Here is a 27,189-nt window from a genome sequence, read left to right as displayed (position 1 = left end):
CCAGCCAAAGCCAGTCCCAGAACCGGAACTGGCAAAGCAACCAGCACCAGAACCATTGCCAGCTCTGAGTCCAGCGCTTGCAAATCCGTCTACAACTTCAACCCCAAAGCGCACCACCGAGCCTGCACTGGCAGCAGCAGCAGATAACCCTACACAAGAGACTCAATCAGAGCCTGAAATACCACATAGTGCACCCTCGGAGAGCGGTTCACTGCCAACGGAACCCACTCCATCACCTGAATCGCTTCTAAAGGGACCAAGCCCAGGTCCACAATCCAGTGAGGAACTGATGCCTCCAGCATCAAGGGAACAGTTTCAGGCCAAACAGGAAGCAGATGAAAGCCTCCAGGGAGCTTGGACAGTGGCAAGGAGCAACCGACCACCTCTCAGCTCTTCTAATTGATCCCGGTTTGTTGTAGAAAGAGGACTTTTATACAAAGAAAGTCTTTCTGGTAGGCGCCAGGAAGACTGGCATCCTCAGAGACAGTTGGTAGTTCCAACTAAGTACCGGGTAAAACTATTAAGATTAGCCCATGATCATCCTAGTGGCCATGCTGGGGTGAACAAAACCAAAGACCGTTTGGGGAAGTCCTTCCACTGGGAGGGAACGGGCGAGGATGTTTCTACCTACGTCCGGTCTTGTGAGGTATGCCGAAGAGTGGGAAAACCTCAAGACCAGGTCAAAGCCTGTTGAGACTTATGCAGTTTTGGACAAAAACACTGGTAGATGAATGGACTGGTTAAGATGAAATTTCAATTTTACCCTAGGTAAGAATTCAGGGCATGGGCATAAAGAAACCTTGTCCTTGAAGAACACTGTAAAGGGGGACCTACCATCAAGGCCCCAATTTCTCCAACCCTATGGGCCAACGTGATAACTACTAAAAACGCCATCTTCATAGATGAGTTATGCGCGTTGCCACTGGTTCAAATAGATGTCTTGAGAGATATTTAAGTACCACGCTGAGGTCCCAAGTTGGAGTGGGGTCCTAATCTGGGGAGTAGAGATTCCCAAAACCCTTAATAAACCTTAATGACATAGGATGAGTAAATATGTATACCCTTTCTACTGGAGGATCAAATGCTGATATTGTGGCCAACTGAACCTTAGTCAAGATGACAACCCTGATTTCTTTAGCTCCAACAGGTAATCCAGGATGACATAGCAATACGGATTCAGGCACAAGTCGGTGACAATGACACCAATGGTAGCGCATCAGATCTCTGCAGGTAAGTTATTTGGGTTGACTCCTTTTTACTGTTCAGTAACACCTGCTGCACTTCTGAAGAGCAGGAAGATTCTAACCCTGTGAACCAGTGATAAACCATGCTCTGAGGCAGAGAACCCCTACGATGGGGTGAAACACATGATCTGTACCGTGGGAGAGGAGATGGGAAAAGGTCAGAAGTTTGAATGGCAACTGGATGCATAGGTGGTGTAGGTAAGAGTGCCAAGCATATCTCGGCCAGCTCGGTACTGTAAGGATATCCATAGCTTTGTCTTGTCTGATCTTGTTCATCACCCTTAGTATTAGCTGTGCTGGAGGAAAGTCATAGAGCAGACCCTTCATCCAAGGGTGGTGGCCAGACATCCTCTTGAGCAGGATAGAGGACACTTCTTGTTCTTGGACATGGAAAAGAAATCCACCTGTGCAAATCCCCACCTTTGGAAACTCTGAAAGTCCAACTCCCATTCGTAGTCCTAGGAGATGCGCCTACTGAGAAAGTCTGCTGTGGTGTTCTGAATGCCTGGGAGACAGACAGCTGAAAAATTGGATCTGATGGGTTATACACCAGTTCCACAGCTTCATAGTTCTGGCACACAGGGAGGGGGCATCTTGCTCCTCCCTGTTTGTTGATATAGAACATGCAGGTCACATTGTCTGTCATGATCCTGATTGATTTGCCCCAGTGAGGGGTAGGAAATGAAAGCAAGTGTTCCTGACTGCCCTGAGTTCTAGCAGGCTGACGTGGAGACTGGTTTCCTGAGGTGGCCATCTGCCCTGAGTTGTGAGGGCACTGAGGTGACCTTATCCCAACAGTGATGCATCTGTTGTCATGGTTCTTGTTGGAGCTAGGTGAATGAAAGAGATGCTTGCACAAACGCTGGGCTGATTCTTTTCCACTAGTCTAGGGAGTTCCTCACCTGTAGGGGAACTGTGACCTGCCTCTCCAAAGTGTTTCTGGCCTGTGAATAAGTCATTCTGAGCCAGCCATAAAAGCAGCAGAGGCATAGCTTTGCCCAGTCGGTCACCAAGGTGCAAACTGCCATGTGTCCCAGGAGCTGTAGACAGTTTCTTGAACTGTCCTGACCAGACCTGAAAAAGTTATGAACCTGGCTACCAACGAATCCAAGTACGCTCCTATCAACTGTATTTTCTGTACATGGGCTAATTGTGGATTTTCTTGCATTTAGATGCAGACCCAATTCCTGAAAAAAAGAGAAAGCAGAAGACAGCACTGCTTCACAAGATCAGCCTTTGAGCAGTGATTTGTCAGGGTACAGGAAGACTAAAATCGCTGCTCATCAGATGTAAGCAGCCACTACCACCAGGAACTTTGAGAACACCCGTGGAGCCACAGAGAGGCCAAAAGGAAGTACTCAGTACTGAAAATGGCCTATAGTAAAACATAGGTGTTTCCTGTGTGATGGGTGTCTTGCTATATGGAAATAGCTGTCTTGTAGGTCATAGGTTGAAAACCAATCACTTGCCTCTACTGAAGGGATTATAGCTTCCAGAGTCACCATCCTGTGTATAACAACTGCTGCAAAGACGGACCTGGTAGTGGTGTCTGTGGCATCCAAGGACACTTGAAAAGAAGAGAGAAGATGGACTGAAATTGTTCCCTATGTTTCCCTGTGGAAGAAATTTCAGTACATTTATTATACCTTGTAAAATTATATTTAGTAATGATCGCCTGATAGTTTGTGATCTGAAATTGCAGGATCATGGATGAATAAGACTTCCGTCCAAAAAGGTCTAGCCTCTTTTGGTCCTTACAGGAGTAATGTCGCTTACACTGCTCATTTACTGTACGCACTACCAAGGAGTGAAGTGGAGGGCTGGAGAACAAAAATTCTGAGAGGGAACATAATATTTCTTATTTGTCCCTTTACAATGGTAGTGGGTGTTTGCCACACAGTCTTAGCTGAGTCCAGGAGCGTCTCATTAATGGTGGGAGTTGGACTGTACAATGTCTAGCTGTTTGTGGTCTGGCAAATGGCTGGCAATGTACAGTCCAGAGATCCCACCACCCTTGTTGTCATGCACAAGGATCTTTTCTGTGAATGTCAAAAAACAGGTTCCTACACAGATACATAGGAGAACCCTGTACAGAGATAGAGACTGAATGGAGGTCTCCTTTATTCTCCTCAATATCCCCCCAATGATGGGGAAGAGGCACCAGCAGGGTGGAGAGTCCTATGGTACCAGAGGGTGATGGTAATCTGCGGATCGAGGTCTCAGTACCAAGAGACACTTGGTACCCATGAGCAGTGGGGACTCTGGTTCATCTACCTCAGACAAGCCCTTAAGAGTACATTAATTCTTGCGGTACTGAGCAGTGGATCAGTACCAACATGGCCGAAGTAGATGGTACCACTGATTGGGAGCGTAACATCCCAGGGGCCACTGGTGTCTGGAGCTGTGGTTTGCCCAGCATCAAGGGTGCCTTGTAGGTAGGTACCAGTGGCGGGCTGTGACTGACTATTCCACTCTGGAGAGCTTATCCTTGCCCTCCTTGTCTCTCATAGATAGTACCAGGGTCCTCGCTGAGCTGTGTTTCTCTTTAGAGCTCCGGGACTTGCCGGCCCCACCGGTACCAGAGGAGGAGTTTTTCATCTCGATGGTACCAAGCCAAGAGGTCGAGGCTTCCGAGACCATAGATCTAGCAAGGGACAAGATCTAGTTTTGTATGATGACAGTCCAAGTACCTATTCTTTAATGGTTTCTCAGAGGCTTCCATAGCCTTCCCCTTTTTAGGGGAAACCTGCAACAGCCATTGAAGGGGTGCTGGATTTGTCCAGAGACAGGGTTACAGTGGAGGTCTCCTGACCTGACTCAGAAGTGAGTTGAAGGGAACATGCCCTCATCAGCAGCCTCAGTTTAATTTCCCTGTTGTTCCTTGCCCCAGATTTGAAGGCCAGGCAGTAGCTGCACTTCTGGGAGACATGGGACTCCCCGAAGCAACAACACACTTGGAGTGGCTACCACTTACTGACATAGCCTCTCAAGAATAAAGGCAACATTTGAAACCCTGGAAGCCAGACATGGCCTGCCAGGAGAATAAGGCTCCCGGAGGAACAGGAAGGAGACAAAACAAGTAAATCCTCTCATTACTTATAGCTTACTAACTATAAACTATCTACTAACAACTAAAACATAACAACTAAATACACTACCTAATCCTAAACCAAAAACTATAGGTAAACTGCACAAGGGAATAGCTGAGGCACGCTCAAGGCAGACACGTTAAGGCTCCATCTCAGGCCAAAGCAGTTGAGAAGTAACTGAAGGCAGTTCACCCACGCATCCCTGTATAGTCTTGGTGTGTGGTACCAGGATACACAGGATGCATGTGCAGGCTAAACAAACACTGCTAACAGAAAAATCTCCAGTCAAAGGCTCAAGAGGCACATGTACACCTGCAGTGGAGCACCCAAAGGGACACTACTCAAAGCAACAGCTAAAGTTGATAACAGAAATTGTGGGATTTGGAGAGCATTTAAGATTCCTAATATTCTTTAACGACTTGTCACAAGACCACTCTTAGAATTGCTTCTTTTAAGTAACTGATTTAAATACTCTCCCCCCCCACCCATCGGACTTAGTTAAGATTAGAGAGAGACAAGGTGGGTGAGGTAATATCTTTTATTGAACCAGCTTCAGTTGGTGAGAGAGTCAAGCTTTCGAGATACACAAAGCTCCTCCTCAGGTCTGGGAAAGGTACTCAGATGTCACGGCTAAATACAAGGTCAAACAGATAGCACTAGTTATTGAAGTTAGTTCAATAAAAGCTATTACCTCACTCACAGTCTGTCTGTCTAATATCCTGTGACTGACATAGCTACAACAGCACTGCATACAACAATTAAGATTACTCATTTTTTCCATTTGTAAACTATTTAGCTTATCCGTAATAAACCAGGCTTACCTACCCTTAGACAAAAGTCCTTTGCCATGTATAAACTTTTTCAGTTATTTATGATACACAGAGAGGACTGAGTATTGATTTCGGGACTAATAAACCTTCGCTGTAGTTTACTTAGATAAAAGTGTCCCATCCAAGTGCAGACCCCCTCTCTAAAGTGTAATCTCTATTAAAAGCTGTCCACAAAGAAGCAACTGTAACTGAAGTAACCATTGCATGTTTATGTTTTGTTTTTATTTTCCTTTCTTTAATAAGGAAATAATCATAGTTAATGACTGCGATTGTTTTGCTCGTCTTCAATCCTGGTGTCCCTTAAGATTGTGGTTTTCAACCTTTTTTCATTTGCAGCCCCCTTTGGAAATTTCAAATGGAGGTGCAGACCCCTTTGGAAATCTATTGTCTGTATATACAGGAGTTGAATTCTGTTCAGTGAGTTTTCAGTCTAAGTCTTTCGCGGACCTCAAACATAGTCCATGGACCCCTGGTTGAGAACCACTGTCCAGAGGCATAAAAAGGACCATGTGTGACTAAAACAGTGGGAGTGATATCCCTGAGTTGGTATTAAGAGACATAATTATTCAGATTTGGCCTACTATTTTCTGTTTTTCTAGACTATACATTTTAGTAATTTGAGTAATTATATAACTTGGCACTCAACAACTTAAAGACACCCCTTTCTACCCCACAACACATCAATCACAGGGAACAGACTACACAGAATCCAAATGCTCTTCCAAATTATTGTAACTTGTCCCACAATCACCAAGTTCACAATTACAGCTGCAGGAAATAACATACTGAGAGCTTTTTAGTACTCTGGTACTACTACTCAATGACAATGTCACAACAACTAGAGAGTGACAGGACAGCACAAGACTGCAATGTCATGCAGCAATCATCCTTGAATGACATATCAGCTGCTTCACAGGAAACGAACACCTGACTTTACACCAGCAAAGGCAACACAACAGCTTTCTAAAACAAAGCCTCAGACTAAAACACGTTTTTTTAGACAGAGAGGAAGAATGGTCTTGTGGTTAAGGAACTGCCTTAAGGACTCCAGGTTCAATTCCCAAGTCTGTCTCTCACTTTCTATGTGACGTTGGGTAAGTCGCTTTCTCTCTCTGCCTCAATTCTTCATCTGCAAAATGGGGGTAATACTACTTCCTTTCTCCCACCCTTTGTCTATTTAGACTGTAACCTCCTCGGGGCAGGGACTGTCTCTTACTTCGTACATGTACAGCACCCAGCACAAGGGAGCCACAAACTCTGTTGAAGCCTCAAAGGCACTACAGCAAGATAAATAACAGAAGATCAAAATAAGTTGGCAGCATCCCTATAAGTTTTAGAACATAAGCACAAAGTGACTAGAAAATAATCACTTAGACTTAAGAGCTCCTCAGAGTAGAGACTTTGACTTTCCTTATGTTAGGAAAGCACTTAACACACTGTGATCACTATTGGTAATAAAGCATATCCACTGCAGGGACATGCATGAGAACAGTGCCCCCAGCTACCTCCTCGTTAAAGGCATAGGGCCAAAGAGCAGGCACTACATGAAGGACAACCTACAGGCAGGCTGGGGGTTGGAAAAAACATTTCAGCTTTTATATACAGAAGCCCAAAATCTCATTTCCTAGCACATTCTTCTCAGCACTGCTCTTTCCAAAGAGATGGTTACTCACACAAAGATGCTGTCTTTTGGCATGATGTGACTTAACCCTTCATCCATTTGGAAAATTTTGTGGAATCGGTGATTATAAACATCTGTCACCACCATCTAAAAGAGTGAAGTTAGAGACAGTTAGACAAACTAAAATAATTCACAATTCATTTTTCTTTCTCAGACATTTTTAATGTTCACATCACCAAAGTGTTTATGGAGGCTCTATAGTGACACCTTACGGTTGATTCGACATACTATTAACTGAACCTAATCAGACCAATGAGGTAGAACAACAACAATTGGGCCTGAATTTTCTAAGACACTGAGGACCTGCAGCTCCCAGTGGCTTCACGTCAAGCCCAGTGGCCACTGTCCTGTGAAGAGGATATCATACATCCCAGTGCATCAAGGCCCAACAGGCTGGGATGTCAGCCAGAGATAACTGAACACTTAACTACAAAAGGAACTGAACTGATCCTCTGAACTGGCATGAGGTAACAAGTTATGGGAATCCAGACAACTTCCCACAAACCACATGTTTCAAGCCTGACATTTTAATGGGCAATAAAATCATTTACTTCTTAAGAAAGATAAAGTACATCCCATTTCCTGTTGCTACTAAGGAGGTTTCTAGGGAGTAGATACCCACAAAGTAATAATATGAGGGGCAAAAAGGATAAACTAAGGGTATGTCTTCACTACCTGCTGGATCGGCAGGCAGCGATCGACCCAGCGGGGATCAATTTATCGCGTCTAGTTCAGACGTGATAAATTGATCCCTGAGCGCTCTCCTGTCGATTCCTATACTCCAGCACCACGAGAGGCCCAAGCAGAGTCGATGAGGGAGCGGCAGCAGTCGACTCACCACAGTGGAGACACCACAGTAAGTCGATCTAAGTACATTGACTTCAGCTACGTTATTCACGTAGCTGAAGTTGCGTAACTCAGATTTGAACCCCCCCCCCAGTGTAGACCAGGGCTAAGAGGAGTTGCAATGGTAGTGCCAGTCATTTTTCTGTCTCTTCCCTCACCCAACTTTTTAAAACCATTATTACTGTCATTACTATAATGGAGGTGTCAAAGTGAACAGGATGCCTGTGTCCTGGCTTTCTTTTTAGAATTCAGGCAAGCAAGGAGTTATGTATCAGTCCAATTAGTTAATGCTTAGTTACTATTTTGCTCCTCTTTGCTTATTGTCCATTTCAAAGTTTTTCCAATAATAAAATGCTTTAAAACGAAAGAACACATTTATTAGCAAAATTATTGCGTGTGCTTGCTCTTACATTTTCTGCAGGGATCTTGGAGAGTTTGGAAAGAGCTTCACACAGGTCTGATACAGCCCCCATCATTGGCACAACTACCCGATACTGGAAACAAAGAGAACGTTAAACTTACACGAGACAAAATAAATCCAAGCATGGAGCAGAAAGTTGGCAAATGGGAGTTGAGCAATTCATTAGTCCTGACATCTTAAAAGCAGAGAATCCTATAGCAAGTATGGTTTCCAGTCATACTTGGCTGTCTTCAGTGTCTCAGGTTCAGATTTGAAGCCCAGACAGCCACAGCACAGATCACAGAATTTCACCCAGCAATTCTTCTGTCTAGCCCAACAACTTGGGGTGGCACTAGATCTTTTAGAAATCTTGATTTCAAGTGATTGAACAATCCACCACAATGCCCCCAAAAGCTGTTTCAATGGTTAAATACCCTTACTGTTGAAAAATCCATGCCTTATTTGCTCTCTCAATTGCTTCCATTTCCAGCCACTGGATATTGCAATTAACACTGCAAAAGGAACCATCCTAGAGAAAGTCTCCCATAAGGTTTTGACTTTATGCATCAAAAGCAGGGGTGGGCACATTTTTTGGCTCAGTGGCCACATCTGGGAACAGAAATTGTATGGCAGGCCATGAATTCTCACAAAATTGGGGTTAGGGTGCAGGAGGGGTGAGGGCTTTGGTTCGGGGGGGGCCAGAAATGAGGAGTTCAGGGTGTGGGAGGGGGCTCTGGGCTGGGGGAGTGGGATGCGGGGGTGGGGGTGAGGACACAGGCTGGGGGTGCAGGCTCTGGGGTGGGGCTGGGGAGTTTGGGGTATAGGAGGGTGCTCTGGGCTGGGGCAGGGGTGCAGAAGGGAATGCAGGCTCTGGCGTGGGGCTGGGGATGAGGTGTTTGGGGTGCAGGAGGGTGCTCTGGGCTTGAATCGAGGGGTTTGGAGGGCAGGAGGGGGAGCAGGGCTGGGGAGCAGGGGAAGGCTCAGGGGTACAGGCTCCGGGCAGCGCTTACCTGAAGCGGCTCCTGGAAGCAGCTGCATGTTCCTTCTCTGGCTCTTATGTGGAGGCGCAGCCAGGTGTCTCTGCATGCTGCCCTATCTGCAGGCACTGCCCCTGCAGCTCCCATTGGAGCGCCAGAGGGGGCCATTGGAGCGCATAGGAGGCAGAGGAAGGCCATGCCATGACTTCTGGGAGCTGTGCCCGACCCTGCTCCCTGGCTGGAGTGCCAGAGCGGGGCCATGCAGCGGCTTCCACAAGCTGTGTGGAGCGGCCCCCGACCCTGCTCCCCAGCTGGAGCAGGGTAAGCCCCACTCCACAGCAGGACCTCGAGGGCCAGCTTAAAACAGCTGGTCAGCTGGATCCAGCCTGCAGTTTGCCCACCCCGATCTAAAGCAAGCACCGGGAAAGGAGAAAGCCATGATCAGTTTGGCTGGATTTCTACTATACCTCATGAAATTGGAGTTAACCAATGTGTCTTCCTGCAAATCATTACTCCAGAACTATCTACCTCCCATAAGGATATCACGTAGGGACTGGCTAAAACCAGCGATTTCCTGTGGCCACTGGGAATACTTTGCAGAGAGGAATAAATATTTTGCAGACACTAGAAGAAGAGACAAGTTGAGACTAATGCCAGGAGTCAAGCTCTCCCTTCACTTCTGCTCAAGGCCTTCCACCAGTCTCCATCCTCCTCATCCCTGGAATGGTAGGTTCTCCAAGCACGCACTAACCCTCGGGAGCCAAGCAACACTACCAGAGCCTACTAACATCAGGCACCTGCAGCCCACCATGGCCTTCCAACACTGAGTGCCCCCCTCCCATGTCACCACATGAAATGAACTTTTCTGTACAAAACAAACAAAATAAAGTTATTCAGCTAATGCAACAGCTGTCTCCTGCCTCTGGTTAGATGTTCGGGGTGCGTGTGTGTGCGTGCGTGCATGTGTGGCTCCAGCTCTGCGCAGTCATCACAACAGACCTCAATTCCTATAACAAACCCCTGACCTACGTCTGAGCTATTGAAGTCCTCAAATCATGGTTTAAAGACTTCAAGATGCAGAGAATCCTTCAGCAAGTGACCCATGCCCCACGCTGCAGAGGAAGGCGAAAAACCCCCAGGGTCTCTGCCAATCTGCTCTGGAGGAAAATTCCTTCCCGACCCCAAATATGGTGATCAGCTAAACCCTGAGCATGTGGGCAAGACTCACCAGCCAGAAACCCAGAAAAGAATTCTCCGTAGTAACTCGGATCCCACCCTATCTAGCATCCCATCACAGGCTTTTGTCTAAACGTCAAAGATCAATTAATTGCCAAAATTAGGCTATCCCATCATATCATCGCCTCCATAAACTTATCAAGCTTAGTATTGAAGCCAGATACGTCCTTTGCTTCCACTGCTCCCCTTGGAAGGCTATTCCGGAACTTCACTCCTCTGATGGTTAGAAACCTTCATCTAATTTCATGTCTAAACTTCCTGATGGCCAGTTTATATCCATTTGTTTTTGTGTCCACATTGGTACTGACCTTAAATAATTCCTCTCCCGCCCTGGTATTTATCCCTCTGATATATTTATAGAGAGCAATCATATCTCCCCTCAGCCTTCTTTTGGTTAGGCTAAACAAGAGTCTTTCAGAAGATAGGATTGCCCATACAGCTGGTGTGGGCAGTGATGCACGTGAAGGTCGGTCTGGGCAGTGCACAGAAACACAGTCTTCTAGAAACTCAAGAGCCTTTAGGGGCACTTCCATAAGGTGCAGCTGGGGCTGCAGTTGGCAGTCCTGGAAAGCCTGGGGTGTGAATGCCTTGCAGGCAGCATACTGGGTTGAAGAGGGAGAAATCCCCCAAACAGATCAAAAACCTCACTCGGGCATCTGATTCTGGAATCATCAGCAACACGGAAACAGCTTTTCAACCCCCTGCAGGTTTCCAGTCCAAGCACAGCTTCAGCATTGGAGGGAATCTTGAGAACTCAGCTAAATTTAGGGACATATTCCTTAAGCCCTAACTACACTAAAAACTAAACCCCTACCTCAACTACAGAACAGGGCACTAAGCTTACCACCACGGCAATAATCAGACACAGCAGAAGGAACTGAGACAGCTGAGAAGTGCACTCTCTTCTATAACCTGGGTGCTGAATGTGCTGAATGTTTGAAAACCTCAGAACATGTACACAACACTGCTTTGAAGAGGGCTCTGTGAGTTTGTCAGCAGAGGGAGCTATCCCACAAGTGGGGATGCCTGGAAGTTCTTGAAGACAGGAACTGCCACCAGTGGATTGTCTAATCCAATATCCTGATTCAGACAGAGGCCAATACCAGATGCTTCCGAGAAAGGTGCAAGAATCCTTGCAGTGGTTAATTACTTAACATGTCCCTACAGTAAGATTCCACATGACCCCAGAGGCTGCCTTGTTCATTTAAATCCTCTATTTTTATTTTTACCTCATCTGTGCATTGTTCCAATTATCCATAAAATTTTCTAATCCTTTCTTAAATCCTGTTAAGCTTTTGGCCTTAATGTTATCAAGCGGCAATGAATTCCACAGGTTAATTAGGTGTCACAAAGTACTTGCTTTTATCAGTTTTAAATGTGTTATCCTTTTTCATTGAAGGTCCACTTTGTTCTTGTTTTATGGAAATGCTTATAAACACTATCTATGCCATTTATTATTTTATATACCTCTATCAGGTCTGCTCCTATTAGCCTCCTCTCTAAACTAAACAGTGTGTCATTTCAATAGTTACTCACAAAAAACCGTTCCCAGGCCATTAACAATTTTATTGTCTCTCTCTGAATCCCTTCTGATTCTACTATTTCCTTTTTGAGATAGGGTGAACAGAAATGAACCCAGTATTCCAGATAAAGGTATCTCACTGGTTCATAATGATTTAATATCTTCAGAATTATTTTCCTTCCCTTTCTGTATAAATATCAACTTATGTTTGCTTTTTTGACGGACACTGTACAATGAGCAGGTTTTCACTGATGAGTCTACAATAATGCTTCGGTCTTTTTCATTTAAAAATACAGCAAACTATATGAGTAGTTCAAATTATGGCCTCCAATGCACATTGTTTTGTATTTGTCAGCACTGCCTTTCATTTGACATTATGTTGCCCATTCTTTTAGCTTTATTTGATCTTTCTGAAGCTTCTTGGTCTTTTCTAAGTCTTCATCAACCTAAATAATTTTGTGCCATCTGCAATTTTTGCTACCTGATTATCCACTCCCATTTCCAGATCACAGATAAACCCACCTGGTCATACAGCGGGTACATAAAAGGGTCACGTTGTTCCTGAATTTCTTCAAACATAGGATATTTTCTAATTTCTGCTCGGGATCAAAAGGTCCTCTCAGAGCCCTATATGTTCAAGAGAAGTTTCAGCCTAGCACTTCCCATGGCACCAGAGCCAGGCAGGGTTGGATGTGACAATTAAATGTGTTATTGCTTATGCTCTCCAATATTATCATATGTAGTCTTGTTGCCACCAGGGCAAATAAGATTCCTGCTGCCCATCATCCCAGTCACTTAGACAGAGATATTTTCCAAACCACTTTCAATTTTGGGTGCTTAATTCCCAATAATTTTTAAATGAGAATTTGGCATCCAAGTCCTTTGGGTGACTTTGAAAATCTCAGCCTTAATAGTCAAATAGATCAGATTTTTCTGAACTGGTTGCAGCCACTGTCTTTGGGGATAATTAACACCTACAAATGTCTTTTTTTACCTGGGTAGGTCTATGATGCAGGCCTGCAAAAACCAAAACAACGTCCATGGAACGATCTTTCTTCAAGGGCAGTGGAAGAGTTAAATAGCAGAAAGGGTCAAAAGTCACAGAAACTTTAGAGCATTTTGGACAGACCAGGGTGGATTTGAAAAGGCCATGGAAAATATCCACAATAATAGAGTCATTTCTTAACCTATGGTTCTCCCAGGCTTCTTTCGCCACCACCTGTAGAAAGGAAATAAAATTAATTCATACACTTCACTAGAAATGTAAATACAGAGACATGAGACGAAAGGAACTCAGCATAATTCTGATATTTTAAAAATATATATACACATCTAAGCAAGCTGGAAAAACTATCAAGGTTCCCTGAACTCTGTTCCCCTTAACCGCCTACCATTCTCTCTCACTAACCAGGGCCCAGGTCTGCAAGTCTTCCCTGCTGCAAAAGGAAATAACGGACACCTAATTCTACCAGTCTGTGTTAGGTTACAGGGAGATGTCAGGCCTGTATTGCTACAGATTGCCTCAGTGTTGGAGGTGAGGGTTGGAGAGAGAGAGGGGACAGTGGAGGGAGCAAGTTGCTTGAAGTCAATGAGCCTGATCCAGAGGCCATTGCAATCAATGGGAGTCTTCCCATTGACATCAAGGACTTTGGATCAGGCCCCATTTACTGGATGCAGCTAAAGTTCATCTCTAGGCTGTATATGGAAACGGATACAGAACGGATTTCCTGCCCATAGTGGGGTGTGCAAGGCTTCATTTAGTCCTCATCCACAGAAGGTCATTTGCTTTCTGTCCTGACCCAGAAGGGACAGGTTGTGATCTCCAGCTTGCAAAAGCTCTCAGTTTATAAATGTTATGCAGAGTTTTCTCTGGAAGCGTAGAAAACCGCAGCCCAGAGCCTGAAGTTAGAAGATGATGATTCATAGACAAGGCCAGAAGGGACCACTGTGATCATCTAGTCTGACCTCTTGTGTAACAAAGGCCATAGACTTCCCTGAATTAATTCCTGTTTGAATGAGAACAATCTTTTAGAAAAAATCCAATCTCGGTTTAAAAATTTCCAGTGATGGAGAACCCACCTCAACCTTTGGTAAATTGTACCAATTATTAATGATTCTCAATATTAAAAACGTGTGCCTTATTTCTAATCTGAAATTGTCAACTAGCTTCAACTTCCAGCCATTGGACTTTGCATAAGCCCTGTAATATCAAATGCATTTCCCATGTAGGTACTGTAACCCATTAACTGTCTCTTTATTAAACTACACAGATTGAGCTCCTCAAGCATCACTACAAAACACATTTTTCTAATCCTTTAATACAGAGGTTCTCAAACTGTGGTTTGCGGACCACCAGTTGTTCACGAGCTCCATTCAGATGGTCCGCGGATAGTTCCCTCTAAGGTGCGTGCCTGGGTGGCCGCACACAAGAGAATGAAGGGCCACCCACCTAATTGGTGGAGCTGCACAGGCATGGCTCCACTAATTAGATGCCTTGACCCTGGAAAAGATGCACATGTAAGGTGAGGTGGTGACCAGGGGAGGGGGAGGGGGCAGTGGGGTGAGAAGAGGGGGTGGGAGGGAATTTGGGACGTGCAGGGCTGCCGTGGCAGGGGAGAGATCCCCCTCCTTCCCAGCCCGGCTGAGTGGCTGCTGCAGCGGGGGAGAGAGGGGGAGACCTCCTTCCTTCCCAGCCCCAATTCAGGGACGGCCGCAGCTGGGGAGAGAGGGCACATCCATTGCATTAGAAAGGTAAGACTACTAATATTAAAATATGAGTTGTGTGATTTTATTTGTAGAAAAAACATTAAATTATTATTAAGGCTTTTTTTACATAGCACTTTTATCAAAAGCACATTACAATACTTAGCTAACGGTACAAACGATATTTGGAAAGATCATTAAGTGGTCCACTGAGACCCGCAGCAATTTTCAAGTGTTCCGCGAAAAAAGAAGTTTGAGAACCACTGCTTTAATCACTATCATGGCTCTGTCTCTGAATCCTCTCCAATTTATCAACATCCTTCCTGAAATGTGGACACCAGAACTGGACATGATATTTCCAGTAGTAGTTGCAAGAGAGCCAAATACAGAGGGAATATAATCTCTCTACTCCTACTCAATATTCCCATTTATGCATCCAAGAATTGCATAAGTCTTTTTGGCCACAGCTTTACACCAGGTGCTCACGTTCACAGCTAATTTACCATGATTCTTACGTCTTTTTCCACAGTCACTGCTTCCCAACATAAAGTTCCCCCATCCTTTAAATATGGCCTACATTCTTTGTTTCCTGATGTGTGACTTAATATGTGGCTGTATTAAAATACATATTACCCAGATTTCCAAGCTTTCACCCAGATTACCAAGAAATCCAGAACCGTCTGTATGAGTGACCTGTCCTCTTCATCATTTAACAATCTTTGTATCAGCTGCAAACTTGATCAGTGATGATTTTACATTCTCTTCCAGGGCATTGATAAAAATGTTACATAGCAGTGAGCCAAGAACCCCTCCCTGCAGGATTCCACTAGAAACACACCACTCCATGCTGATTCCCCATTTAGTTACATTTTGTGACCTAACGATTAGCCAGTTTTTAATGCATTTCATGTGTGTCATGTTAATTTTGTACTGCTCTAGTTTCTTAATCAAATGTCATGTGGTACCAAGTAAAATGATTTTAAGAAGTCTAAGTATATTACATTAACACTATTACCTTCATCAATCAAACTTGTAACGTCATCAAAAAAAAAAAAGTTAGTTTGACAAGATCTGTTTTCCCTAAACCCATGATGATTGGCAATTATAGCACCCTCCTTTAATTCTTTATTAATTGAGTTCCTGTAGCGGGGTGGCTACCCTGCTCCTAAAATAGAAGGGGTTAAAAGCAGCCCTGGAGAGGGCTGTGGCTGGAGAGGGCTGACTGGGGAAGCAGCCACAGCTGAGCCACGCCCCAATCAGGCCCCAGCTGGCCTGTATAAAAAGGCTGTGAGCCAGAGGCTCAAAGAGTCTCTCTCGAGGTTGGGAGAGAGCAGGGCCTGGCTGCCTGCCTGACAGGGTACTGAGGGTGGTGCAGTGCTGGGGAAGGAGCAGGCTGAGTGGGGGCGCTCCAGGCTGGCAACTCCCCAGGCTGTAGGGCCTAGTCCAAGGCTCACAGAGGTACTGGGAGGCAGAGGAAGGCAACAGGTCCGAACCCCCTTGCCTATGATGAGTGGCCTTTACACTGCAGTCTGCCCCAGGGAGTGGGGGCTTGGTGATGACTGGCAGTAGCCCACACTGAGGCAAGGTGGGGATAGTGGGTTGGGGGTTCCCCAGGAAGGGGAGACCCAGAGGTAGAGCGTGGGGGTACTGCCAGGGGGCAGAACCCCAGAGAAAGGGGCACTGGGGTCTGTGAGGGACACAGGGGCCAGAGCGGTACTGATCACCAGCCTGCAGAGCGTGCTCCGGAGCCTAGTGAGCTAATTCCTGACCAGCAGGAGGCAACACAGGGGTGAGTCCGCTCCTTTACACTTCCCATACCAGCTATTACATTAGCTTGCCCAGAATAGACATCAAACTGATGGGCCTAGAATTACTCTGCTCATCCCATTTATTATTTTTAAATATTAACACTTTAGCTTTCTTCCCCAGTATTCCAAGACACATTAAAAATCAACACTAATGGTCCAGAGACCTCCTCTGTCAACTCTTTTAAAACTCTTTGTTGCAAGTTATTTGAACCTGCTAATTTAAAAATGTCTAGTTTTAGCAGCTGCTATTAAATATCTTCCTTAGATTCTCTTGGAATGGAAAGTATTTTATCAATCATCATCCTCCTATGATACATCTACATCACTTGGCTTTTTCCCCAGTGAAGAGTAAGGGGGCTAAAGGAAATCTGCAGGCAGTAATCACAAAGCTATCTGAATTGGCTTTCTTGAAACTCTTTTCCAAGTTTGAGGATTTCTATTTACTGGGTATTTGCTTAAGCCTGTGGACTGGAAGCTCAGAGCATCTCCTTAAGTTAGAGGAAAAATGGAAGTGCTTGGATAAAAGGCAACGGTAGGCTGGGTCCAAGGCCCCCCCTCTCCTTAACAGGATTCTAGGCAATTCTTTATATACACAACAAACAGACTGATGTGGCCTCTTAGAGAAAAGATAAATTATGCCATCATTTGTGTTGCACATTATCGCATTCGCTGCACCATATGCACATAGAACACAAATATAGTTTATTAAATTCTGTGCTCCAACCCTGCATATGGAATGACAGTCAAGTGATAAATTGCAGTAATATGGGATAATGCAGTTTACCATTCACGTTTGATTAGCTGCATTCTGCTCACTAATCTACCTCTATTGAGACTTCTAGCATTCCAAGTGTCAGAGCAATGCTGGGGATATAGCAAGACCACTGCAATCCCAAGGTGCAAACAATAACTTAAGTGCATTTGCAGCTTTAACTATCATCTTCCTGGCTTTGGATAGCAGTTTAATACAGACTATTCATGCTATTTAAATGTAGCTCAGGGCCTCCAATTGAGCATAGGGTGTAGTTTTATCTAAGCACTGTACCGAATCAGGCCTGCCATTGGCATCCTTGAGCTCCAAGTAGGGCTTCTTCTTCACTCGGTTCAGATCCTCATGCAAGCCATCCAGGAGGAATGCCAAGAGCTCCTGAGAATCTTGCTGCTGGTACCCTGAGAACTGAGGGGCAAAACGGCCAACCTGGGTCTAAAATTAAAACAGAATAGGACAATCTGGTCAGAGCAGCATCATGCGTGTATTTGTAAAAATGAAAAGAAAATCACATCCTGGCTTCTTCAGAATTCAGCAGCAAGAAGCTGCTGTAGTTTATTGCTAACAATAATGAAGCTGAAGGCAACATAACAAGGATGTCAGTACAGATTTCCTGGCCTATTTTAAAGCCTTTAAAAATGCCTTTGATTGAAAGGCCAGGATGCTGGGAATCTGGACTTCCTGATACTAAGCTCTGGGTCAAGAAATACCAACTACCAGCACCTGGGGTGCTGTACAAGTTTCAGTTGTGTTCTTTTAGGAACATAATTGCTACAGTAAATCAGACCAGTGTCATAGAATCACAGAATATCAGGATTTGAAGGGACCTCAGGAGGTCATCTAGTCCAACTCCCTGCTCAAAGTAGGACCAATCCCCAATTTTTGCCCCAGATCCCTAAATGGCCCCCTCAAGGATTGAACTCACAACCCTGGGTTTAGCAGGCCAATGCTCAAACCACTAAACTATCTCTCCCCCAAATCCATCTAGTCCAGGATCCTCTTACATCAGCCAGATACTTCAGAGAAAAATCCACAAATCCCTGTAGTTGATATTTATGGAACAAGAACATGTCCATAAAGAAAATGGCTCCCTAACTCATCAGTTAGAGCAGTGTTTCCCAAAGTGTGGCGGGCGCCCTTCCTCCCACATGACATGCAGGATTAGCTGGGTTGTGCAGAGCAGCTAGGCCTCAAATGTTCTCCAGTCTCAGCTTTCACTAAAAATTATTAAGAGTGAAATTCTGGCCCCATTGAAGTCAGTGGCACAACTCCCAATGACTTCAATGGAGCCAGGATTCTACTCTAAGTCTCTAGCTGTTCTAATTTCAAACAAACTTTGAAAACTGACGAGTGTATAACCAAAAGTAACAACAACAGCCTGAACTTGCGCAGACCTTGAAACAATCGCTCTGAGGTGTGAGCTGCTCTATTCAATAGACTGGGTGCTACCTCATAATGTAAAGACAATACTTTGTCACCATTAATAATTTTCCTGCTTACCAAGACATAAGAAAGGATCACAGTATGAAGATCCACAATTACTCCGAAAGCGCGATCATTCTGGTACCATGAGCAGGTTATCCCACTGATTTTTTTTCACAAACTAGAAGGAGCCAATCACGAGGTGGCCAGCAGGGCATCAGAGCCCCACTTACAGGGAAACAAACCAGAGGGCTCCAGCAGAGCTCACGAGGGAGAGAAATTTTCTCAGAACAAGTTAACACTGCTACTTAACAGTGACTGACTTATAGTTGTTATTGCTAAGTAACTATCATAAATTTGAAAAGTGATCTATTTCAGTTATAAAAAAGCCTGTATTAAAAAAAAATCAACTACTGAATCCACAAAAAGAAAAGGAGTACTTGTGGCACCTTAGAGACTAACAAATTTATTAGAGCATAAGCTTCCGTGAGCTACTGCTCACTTCATCGGATGCATAGAGTGGAAAATATAGTGGGGAGATTTTATATACACAGAGAACATGAAACAATGGGTGTTACCATATAGACTAATAAGAGTGATCAGTAAAGGTGAGCTATTACCAGGGGTGGTGGGGGGGGGCGGCTTTTGTAGTGATAATCAAGGTGTGCCATTTCCAGCACTTTACAAGAACAGTGGGAGGGGAAATAAACAAGGTGAAATAGCTTTACTTTGTGTAATGACAAATCCACTCCCAGTCTTTATTCAAGCCTAAGTTAATAGTATCCAGTTTGCAAATTAATTCCAATTCAGCAATCTCTCCTTGGAGTCTGTTTTTGAAGTTTTTTTGTTGAAGAATTGCCACTTTTAGGTCTGTAATCCACATCACTCCTTAACGTAAAAATTTAACACTTTCAAAAACTAAACACACAAAGACTTCATTTGGGGACAGTTAAGTATTTGCTTCAGGATATGTCTCACACCAAGCCAAAATCTTTGAAGTTAAGGGGAAAGTTTTCTGCATTCCTTGCTACTTTCACATCATTCACAACACTGTCAATAACAGACCCCACCATCCCATAAAGGCTTACATTTCCACCTTCAACAGCAACACACCCCAAAAGCAACTCACCCCAAATTCAAATTCATACTCTAAGGCAAAGCCTTTATAGCAACTTCTGACATTTGTCAGAATATTTAAACAAAATATTTGTTTCAGCAGATTAGCTGAGTTGGAAGTGACTCATTCCATACATTTGAGAAGTTATTCTACCTTAACATTACTCAGGTTGTTTGGGTGCCTTAACTGCATTTCCCTACTTTGACATCGGTGGATTTATTTTTATGCTTAACCTTAACTGGGTTTATAATGCTTGTTTTTGGGGTAACTGCAACCTTCTTCTAATGTTGTTTGCAGTGTTGGTGGAGCAGCGTTGGTCCCAGGATATGACACAGACAAGGACGGTCAGGTAATATTATTATCCCTCTATTCCGCCCTGGTGAGGCCACAGCTGGAGTATTGTGTCCAGTTTTGGGCCCCCACTACAGAAAGGATGTGGACAAATTGGAGAGTCCAGTGGAGGGCAAGGAAAATTATCAGGGGGCTGGGGCACATGACTTACAAGGAGAGGCTGAGGGAACTGGGCTTGTTTAGTCTGCAGAAGAGAAGAGCGAGGGGGGATTTGATAGCAGCCTTCAACTACCTGAAAGGGGGTTCCAAAGAGGATGGAGCTCGGCTGTTCTCAGTGGTGGCAGATGACTGAACAAGGAGAAATGGTCTCAAGTTGAAGTGGGGGAGGTCTAGGTTGGATACTAGAAAACACTATTGTGACAGGTTCGATCACAGATACCCCCTTGGGACCGTCACCTGATGTGCTGAAATTACTTCTGAGCCCATTTTCCCTGCCAGCTTGGGATTCCAGAACCCTGCCTTGTTGAGCCAGATATGCTAGTATGCTGCAACACAGACCCAGATCTGGTCCACGCCCCAAAGTTGCAGACTTTAACCGAAAACTGCTCAGGAGGTTTCCAATCTCCAGCACCCAGATACCCATGGGATCCAAACCCCAAATAAATAAGTTTTACTCTGTATAAAGCTTAGACTGGGTAAACTCATAAGTTGTCCACCCTCTATAACACTGATAGAGAGAGATGCACAGCTGTTTGCTCCTCAAGGCATTAATCACTTACTCTGGGTTAATTAATAACCAAAAGTGATTTTACTCAGTATAAAAAGTAGGATTTAAGAGATTTCAAGTAATAGACAGAACAAAGTAAGTTACCAAGCACAATAAAACAAAACAAGCAAGTCTAAGCCTAATACATTAAGAAACTGAAATCAGGTAAATCTCACCCTCAGAGATGTTCCAATAAGCTTCTTTCACAGACTAGACTCCTTCCTAGTCTGGGCCCAATCCTTTCCCCAGTACAGTCCCTGTTAGTTCCAGCTCAGGTGGTAACTAGGGGATTTCTCATGACTGGCAGCCCCCCTTGTTCTCTTCTACCCCCTTTTATAGCTTTGGCACAAGGCAGGAATCTGGATCCCCACCCCTCCTTCTAAGTGGAAAAACATCAGGTTTAAGATGTTTTTCATTATAGCTTTCGTGACAGCAAAAGCTGTGGAAAGACATTACAACTTTCATTCTAACCCTGCTTTCACTACCATCTTCTCTGAATAAAAGTGTCTACTTACTTTGAACATACGTGGCGCCACGTGAGAGTGTCTCCCAGACCACATCTGCTTAATAAGCTCTGCATATGCTTCTGCAATTTCTCCTCTCATCCCCAGAGGATTGTCATGATTTATTTCAGCCTCATATTTATCTTCCAGGAAATACTCAGTCAGAGGTGGGGTGTTACTCAAACACTGAAATAAAAATAACATTTACAAAGCTCATGTCATTGTCTAGGATAGCCAACTTCTATGAGAAGGAAGTAATGCATGACAATCCAACTTTCATATCAGTACATATGTGAAATGACAAAACCTTTTTAAAAGCTCGTGAAAGTAGACAGAACAAAATATTTAAAAGGAACAATGAAAGTTCTGAGACTACAGCTCTCTCACAATTTAGTAAAACAGAATTGTATTTTATTGAGATACAATGTGAGCAATGCAACTCAGACAACAAAGGCCATATAAAAGGTTCACAATATTCAGACTTCTCTTCCAAGGGTAAAAAGTGTAAATAGCAGCACTTTGCTAAGGCTATTGCTGAAGTACAGATGGCCCTTTAATGCACAGCTTTAGTTCATGTCACTTACAGTTTAATCAAGAGTTACCTTCTGATCTACAATTTCTCCACCTTGTCTCCAATCTCAGCACTAACACATAGCACTCGGCATGCCTAACAGCAGTAGCAAAGCTAGTCTTTGCTTAGACAGCACACCTAGCTGTTTTCAGGAGTGTGTCTGTTAGAGGTTTTCCACCCCACTGAACTCCCGCAGCCTGAAATGAGGCCTAAAAGATACTATATAATGGTAACTGTACACAGTGGAGTGGAAAATATGAAAATGGAGCACTCTATCCCCGTGACACCTTTCTCCCCACTCCACCTATTAGTATCTATAGCAATTTTCCTCATTTGTGCTGAGACTAAAGATGCATAGAGTCATAGAATATCAGGGTTGGAAGGGACTTCAGGAGGTCATCTAGTCCAACCCCCTGCTCAAAGCAGGACCAATCACCAATTCTTACCCCTGATCCCTAAATGGCCCCCTCAAGGATTGAATTCACAACCCTGGGTTTACCAGGCCATTGCTCAAACCACTGAGCTATCCCTCCCCCCTACATGGGTAGCCGACTCCTGTAACACAGTAGAACATCTCTAACCTACACTAATGGGGAAACTCTTGTGTAAAGCACCAGAGGTGGGAGCAATACAGTGATGCTATGGCCCCTGCAAACCAACATGGAGGGAAGGAGTTTGTACCACCCCTGGGCCTGCCCCACACAATGAATCTTAAGATTACCCATGTACAGTTGGTCTTCCCTCCTCCTAGCTGCTTCACCTCCTCCTCCCTGGTGCGGAGATACTTTCTGCGACCCAGTGACTCTAGGAATCAGCACTGAGCAGGATAGGGAGGCTTTTAGGAAGCTACCCTCCTGCTGTCCTTGACTCTGCCCTCTGCATGTGCCTGTCGCAGAGTGTCCAGGTACAGAGAGGGAGTGCAATTGCTGAACATGGGGAAGTCACATGTATGTTTTACCCGACAATGAGATGGAAATAGTGTCAAAAAAGAAAATTGACCAGATTTAAAAACAAAACGCATTATCTTGAATCTCTGCCCCGTCACCTATTACCTGTATGCACTATTTAGGCTAGATGCTCTTCAGGACAGCTAATGGTCTTCTAACAGGCCTATGAAGTGCCTAACACACTTTGGGATGCTATATAAGAGCACTTGACAGGTGTGCAATGAATCCATGGGGATAAAGCATTAAGTAAATTTTTTTCAGCCCTTTACCTGTAACGCAGAGTTCATGAAGCAGGTGTTTCCCAGGTTACTGAGCCCACAGATGCCGGGCTGTGACTGGGAAGGGGACTCCCTGCAGCTGTAGGAGTTGTAGGAGAAGCCAGAGACTCTGGAAGAAGAAAACAACTTTTTTTATCTAGACCACACCAGTCCACATTTCACCCATCATAGTAAAGTTTACGATTTGCATCAAATGCTATTCCTTCTTACTGGTGCTTTTTCATATATGTCTGCTCCTCCATATTTGTTAGTTTTGACATCTCATTTAACCCGGATTACTAGCAGGTCTGATGTATACTGAAACAATGTATCTTCTATCTCTATTCAGGCTGTTTTTCTTTGACCATGTATCTCTAGTACTTTATGACACATTTTCCTCAAGCGTATGGTGCCTACAATCCTTTATTATGTTATGCGGACATATGCAGGTGAGCTACTACTTTGCAACAGCTGATGAAAGTTTTACGGTCTCTGCCTGGTGAAGTGGCTATCGCAGCCAAAGAATGGGACACAAAACATCTGAAACGGAGAATAAGCATTGGAGTAAGTGCTAGTTTTCCACGCAGTTGGGCTAGAGTGGGGCAAGTGTTACTTTCAACAACAACTTGAAAATACAAGTAGCCAGGGGCACCAGGAGGACACAAAGCTAGTCAGAGGAAGGAGAGAGGAAAGAAAAGCATTCCTGCTCTTACCCCCTGCCAAGGCTGGAGCTCGTCAGTTCATAGGAGTTATTGCTATCACCATTTGCAATGGCAGAAGAGACAGACATTGAGGAATAAGAATTTACTGATGATGCTGAAGTAGTAAAATTTCTGCTAGTTGCAGTGCTTGATCTGGGAGAAAGGGAAGAAGCAGAAACAACACCACCAGTTTTTGCAAACCCCAGACTCTGGCACTCTTAAAATAAAGGTCACGTCTGATTGAGAATTTACAATCTTAACCTGTTAGTATCTGCATTTCCAAAACACTAGTCTGAGTCAATCTAGGGCATCACAAGTGAAAGGCAGAAACAATAGCCAATCATGAGCAAGAAGAGGCCCTAAAGGCATAAGCACAAGGAAGTTTGGACTTAGTGGAAAGCAGGCTCTAAACAGCCTGGTGCTCTAAGAAATTAAACCCTCTAAAAATAATAAAACCTTTTCTCTAAATAATCAACAGAGTACCAAAACAAAAGACCTCTTTAAAACCCACTCTAACTATGCAGGTAAGAAACCAACAGCAGACTAAGTAGGGTGGGTGCTACCTAACTTATTGGGCAAAGTACAACATGTAAAACTTCATGCTTTGTGGCTAAGTACAGCACAAGCAGCTTGTAGAACTGAGAGCCCAGGTGCACCATCTTGAGGTCAGAGTGGGTGAACTGGAGGAGCAGAGAGACAGACCGCTTATATGGGGTAGTCAACAGGTGGACTGTAGACCAAATTTGGACAGCCAGATGCTTCTGAACAGACCGAGACATCTTTTTATTTACTTATTACTATCATTATTATTATTGTTTTTGTTTTTGTATTTTTTCCTCAGAGTCTGGACCTTGACAATCCCTTGACCAAGAAATTTGGACCTTGACAAAAAATAATTGATTAACATGGTGGATAAAATTCAAATATTTTTTAAAAAATACCAAAAAAATCAGATTTTATTTAAATCAGGTTTTTTCCTCAAAAAAATCTAAAGACAGTTTTAATTAACATACGTTATACCTCCAAGATATCTCATCATGGAATAGGGATTATAAATTCTAATTCTATAGTATGAGACAATATATTCATGTAACGTTTAGGAAAAGTTTTGTAAATGAGTTCCAGTAGTTCAGTCTAGAAGATACCATCAGAGATGCTTATTTTTGCAGTTCTCAAACTGTGGATTCGTGTCTCCAGAGATAACATGCTTGTTAACAGCAAAAATGTTTTTAAATAAATAAATATAGAGATGAGAAATAACAGACCTCAACCCTATTGTCCCTCTGCAAATTTGTGCACACCAAGCCAATCCCTTACCTCTCTCTAAAATGCAAAGTTTCAAAAAGTTCAATGAATAGAAGATTGCTGGGGGCAGAATAGATCTGGACAAGGAGAAGAAGTCTGAAGATAAGTGTGAGAAGAGAGGGACAGGAAGTAGAAACAAAACTGAAACTGTTTGAGCAGCATATTCCAGAAGTCTTGATGTCTGAGTGTAGCCTTCACTGATTTGAGATCTACCATACCATTCTCTCACTAGAAGGGAAAACCTGTAATGGCAGCAGGCCGGAAAAGAGACCCAGTTTGGGAATATTTTAATGAAGTTCCTCTACCTGTGGGTAAGACAGGCATGCGTGCAAAATGCAAAGAGTGCAACAAACAAATGCAAGGGCTGTTTGCCCGAATGAAACAACATCATGAGAAGTGTTCCTCCTCAGGAGGAAGCTGCGTTGAAGATGATGAAAGGAACATGTCTGAACATGCAGGATCTTCAGGTTGGTAAACTTTTTTATTTCATACTTCTTTCTTAAGGACTGCCTGTCTTCCTTCTGGACTATTCTTGAATTCTCATGTTTGAGCAAAAAATATAGTTGTTACTCTCTGGTACTATCATTTTAGATGCAGTTGTGATAAAAAATAAATAGCTGAAATAGGCAGATCTTCCATTTACAATTTCACCTTGAAAGTAGTACTGAGTGTCAATGAATGCAATGAGTGATACTAAATGAGCAGTATGGTAATAATAATTAAATAACTTCATTGACTTATTTTGTTTAGAAGAATCCATCCTCAACATACAGGATTCTGAAGACTATCTGCCTGCAAGATCACCATCATTTTCTATAGCTTCAGAGTTATCTGCCAATGATAGTGTTTCAATCACATCATGTATGTCACAGAGCCACAGTATATCAACTGTAGCAAAAGGGAAAAAAAAATCTCCATCATCCAGAAACAAGCATAGATAAGTTTGTGATCAGAACCAGCAGATTACAAGAAGAGGAAATTGATGAAAAAATTGCCCAGTTTGTTTATGCAACAAACTCTCCTTTTCGTATGATTGAGAACCCACACTTTATTAACATGGTTCAGTCATTAAGACCAGGATACAGCCCACCCAACAGAGCAGATGACGCAGGCAAATTGCTGGATAAAGTGTATGAAAGAGAAATTGAGCAGTGTACAAAAGGTCTAGAGGGTGAAACTGTTAACCTGAGTCTTGATGAGTGGAGCACTGTCCACAATGATCCTGTTGTATGTGCTTCTGTGACAACAGAAGAAGGGAATGTCTTCCTTACAGAAACAACTGATACATCAGGAAATGCACACACAGCAGAATACTTACAAGAAGTAGCAGTAAAAGCTATAACAAAACTGTGGGGAAAAAATTCAAATGTCTAGTACGCAGCTTGGTCATGCACAATGCTGCAAATGTATCCAAGAAGAGAAGAAATTTATAAGAGAGTCCCACGCTAACATACGATTGCAGTGCTCATTTGATGCACCTCCTAGCCAAAGACTTTAGTGTTCCAGAAATAAAGGCTAATGTTGTTGAAATTGCAAAATACTTCCATAACAACCACTTTGCAGCAGCTGTTCTGAAAAAAAATGGGAGGAACCAAGCTAAGTCTCCCACATGACGTGCAAGAATGAGGATTTAGAGATGTTGTTCACTGAATCTAGGTGTTAGATTTCAGGAAAGCACATCTGGAGAAACTGAGGAATCTAGAGAGGAATGTTTGAGAGGAGGCCTCATCTAGCAGCATAGAAGGTGGCTGACTACAAGCCACCTAAAAAAGAAATAAGAATCAGCTAACTTGGTTGCGTAAAGGAATGCTCAAAAAAATCAGTTTAAAAAAGGGCGGTGGTGAGGTAATCAAACAAAACACATCTGAAGCAGTTATAGCTCTGGAAGAAAGATACAGGCAGCACAAATATAAATGAACTAATACTACCAATTCGTCAATGGCCAAAGTAATAGTAGGAAGATATTTGGTGCACTAATAAATGAAAATGCTGAAATGAAATGACTCCTTTTTAAGCATGTATTCAACAAGATAGATACCGAACAAAATAAGGAAGACAGACCTTGTGAAATGACTCTTGAGAACAAGCAGGAAAGAGAATGCTGGGAAATATGAACATGTATATATCAGCCAGTCCAGATAACAGCCTGATCCACTGACAGTTTTGAAAAATCATGGGCAACAGGGGAAATACCAAAAGATGGA

The 27,189-nt window shown here is 43.6% G+C and overlaps 1 protein-coding gene across 5 annotated transcripts in view; it reads right to left on the bottom strand.

The window, feature by feature from the left end:
- The window catches only part of USP4 (ubiquitin specific peptidase 4), a 100,036-nt gene that overhangs the window by 48,550 nt on the left and 24,297 nt on the right, over nucleotides 1-27,189 (bottom strand). For 4 of the 5 annotated variants that reach the window (XR_013346728.1, XM_077823052.1, XM_077823054.1 and 1 more), the window contains exons 7-12: nucleotides 22,992-23,109; nucleotides 21,217-21,390; nucleotides 17,382-17,540; nucleotides 12,820-13,044; nucleotides 8,101-8,184; nucleotides 6,837-6,931 (exon numbers count right to left, since the gene is read on the bottom strand). Coding sequence is in view for 4 of the 5 variants with exons in the window: in XM_077823052.1 (XP_077679178.1) it covers nucleotides 6,837-6,931; nucleotides 8,101-8,184; nucleotides 12,820-13,044; nucleotides 17,382-17,540; nucleotides 21,217-21,390; nucleotides 22,992-23,109 (855 nt within the window). In the remaining variant the exon portion in view is untranslated. Of the gene's footprint in view, nucleotides 1-6,836; nucleotides 6,932-8,100; nucleotides 8,185-12,819; nucleotides 13,045-17,381; nucleotides 17,541-21,216; nucleotides 21,391-22,991; nucleotides 23,110-23,692; nucleotides 23,834-27,189 lie in introns of all 5 variants that reach the window. The other variant, XM_077823056.1, reaches the window with a different exon arrangement.

The sequence above is a fragment of the Eretmochelys imbricata genome, chromosome 7 (genome assembly GCF_965152235.1).
Source record: "Eretmochelys imbricata isolate rEreImb1 chromosome 7, rEreImb1.hap1, whole genome shotgun sequence".
Classification (NCBI taxonomy): Eukaryota; Metazoa; Chordata; order Testudines; family Cheloniidae; genus Eretmochelys; species Eretmochelys imbricata.
This window is presented reverse-complemented; position numbering and strand designations above follow the sequence as displayed.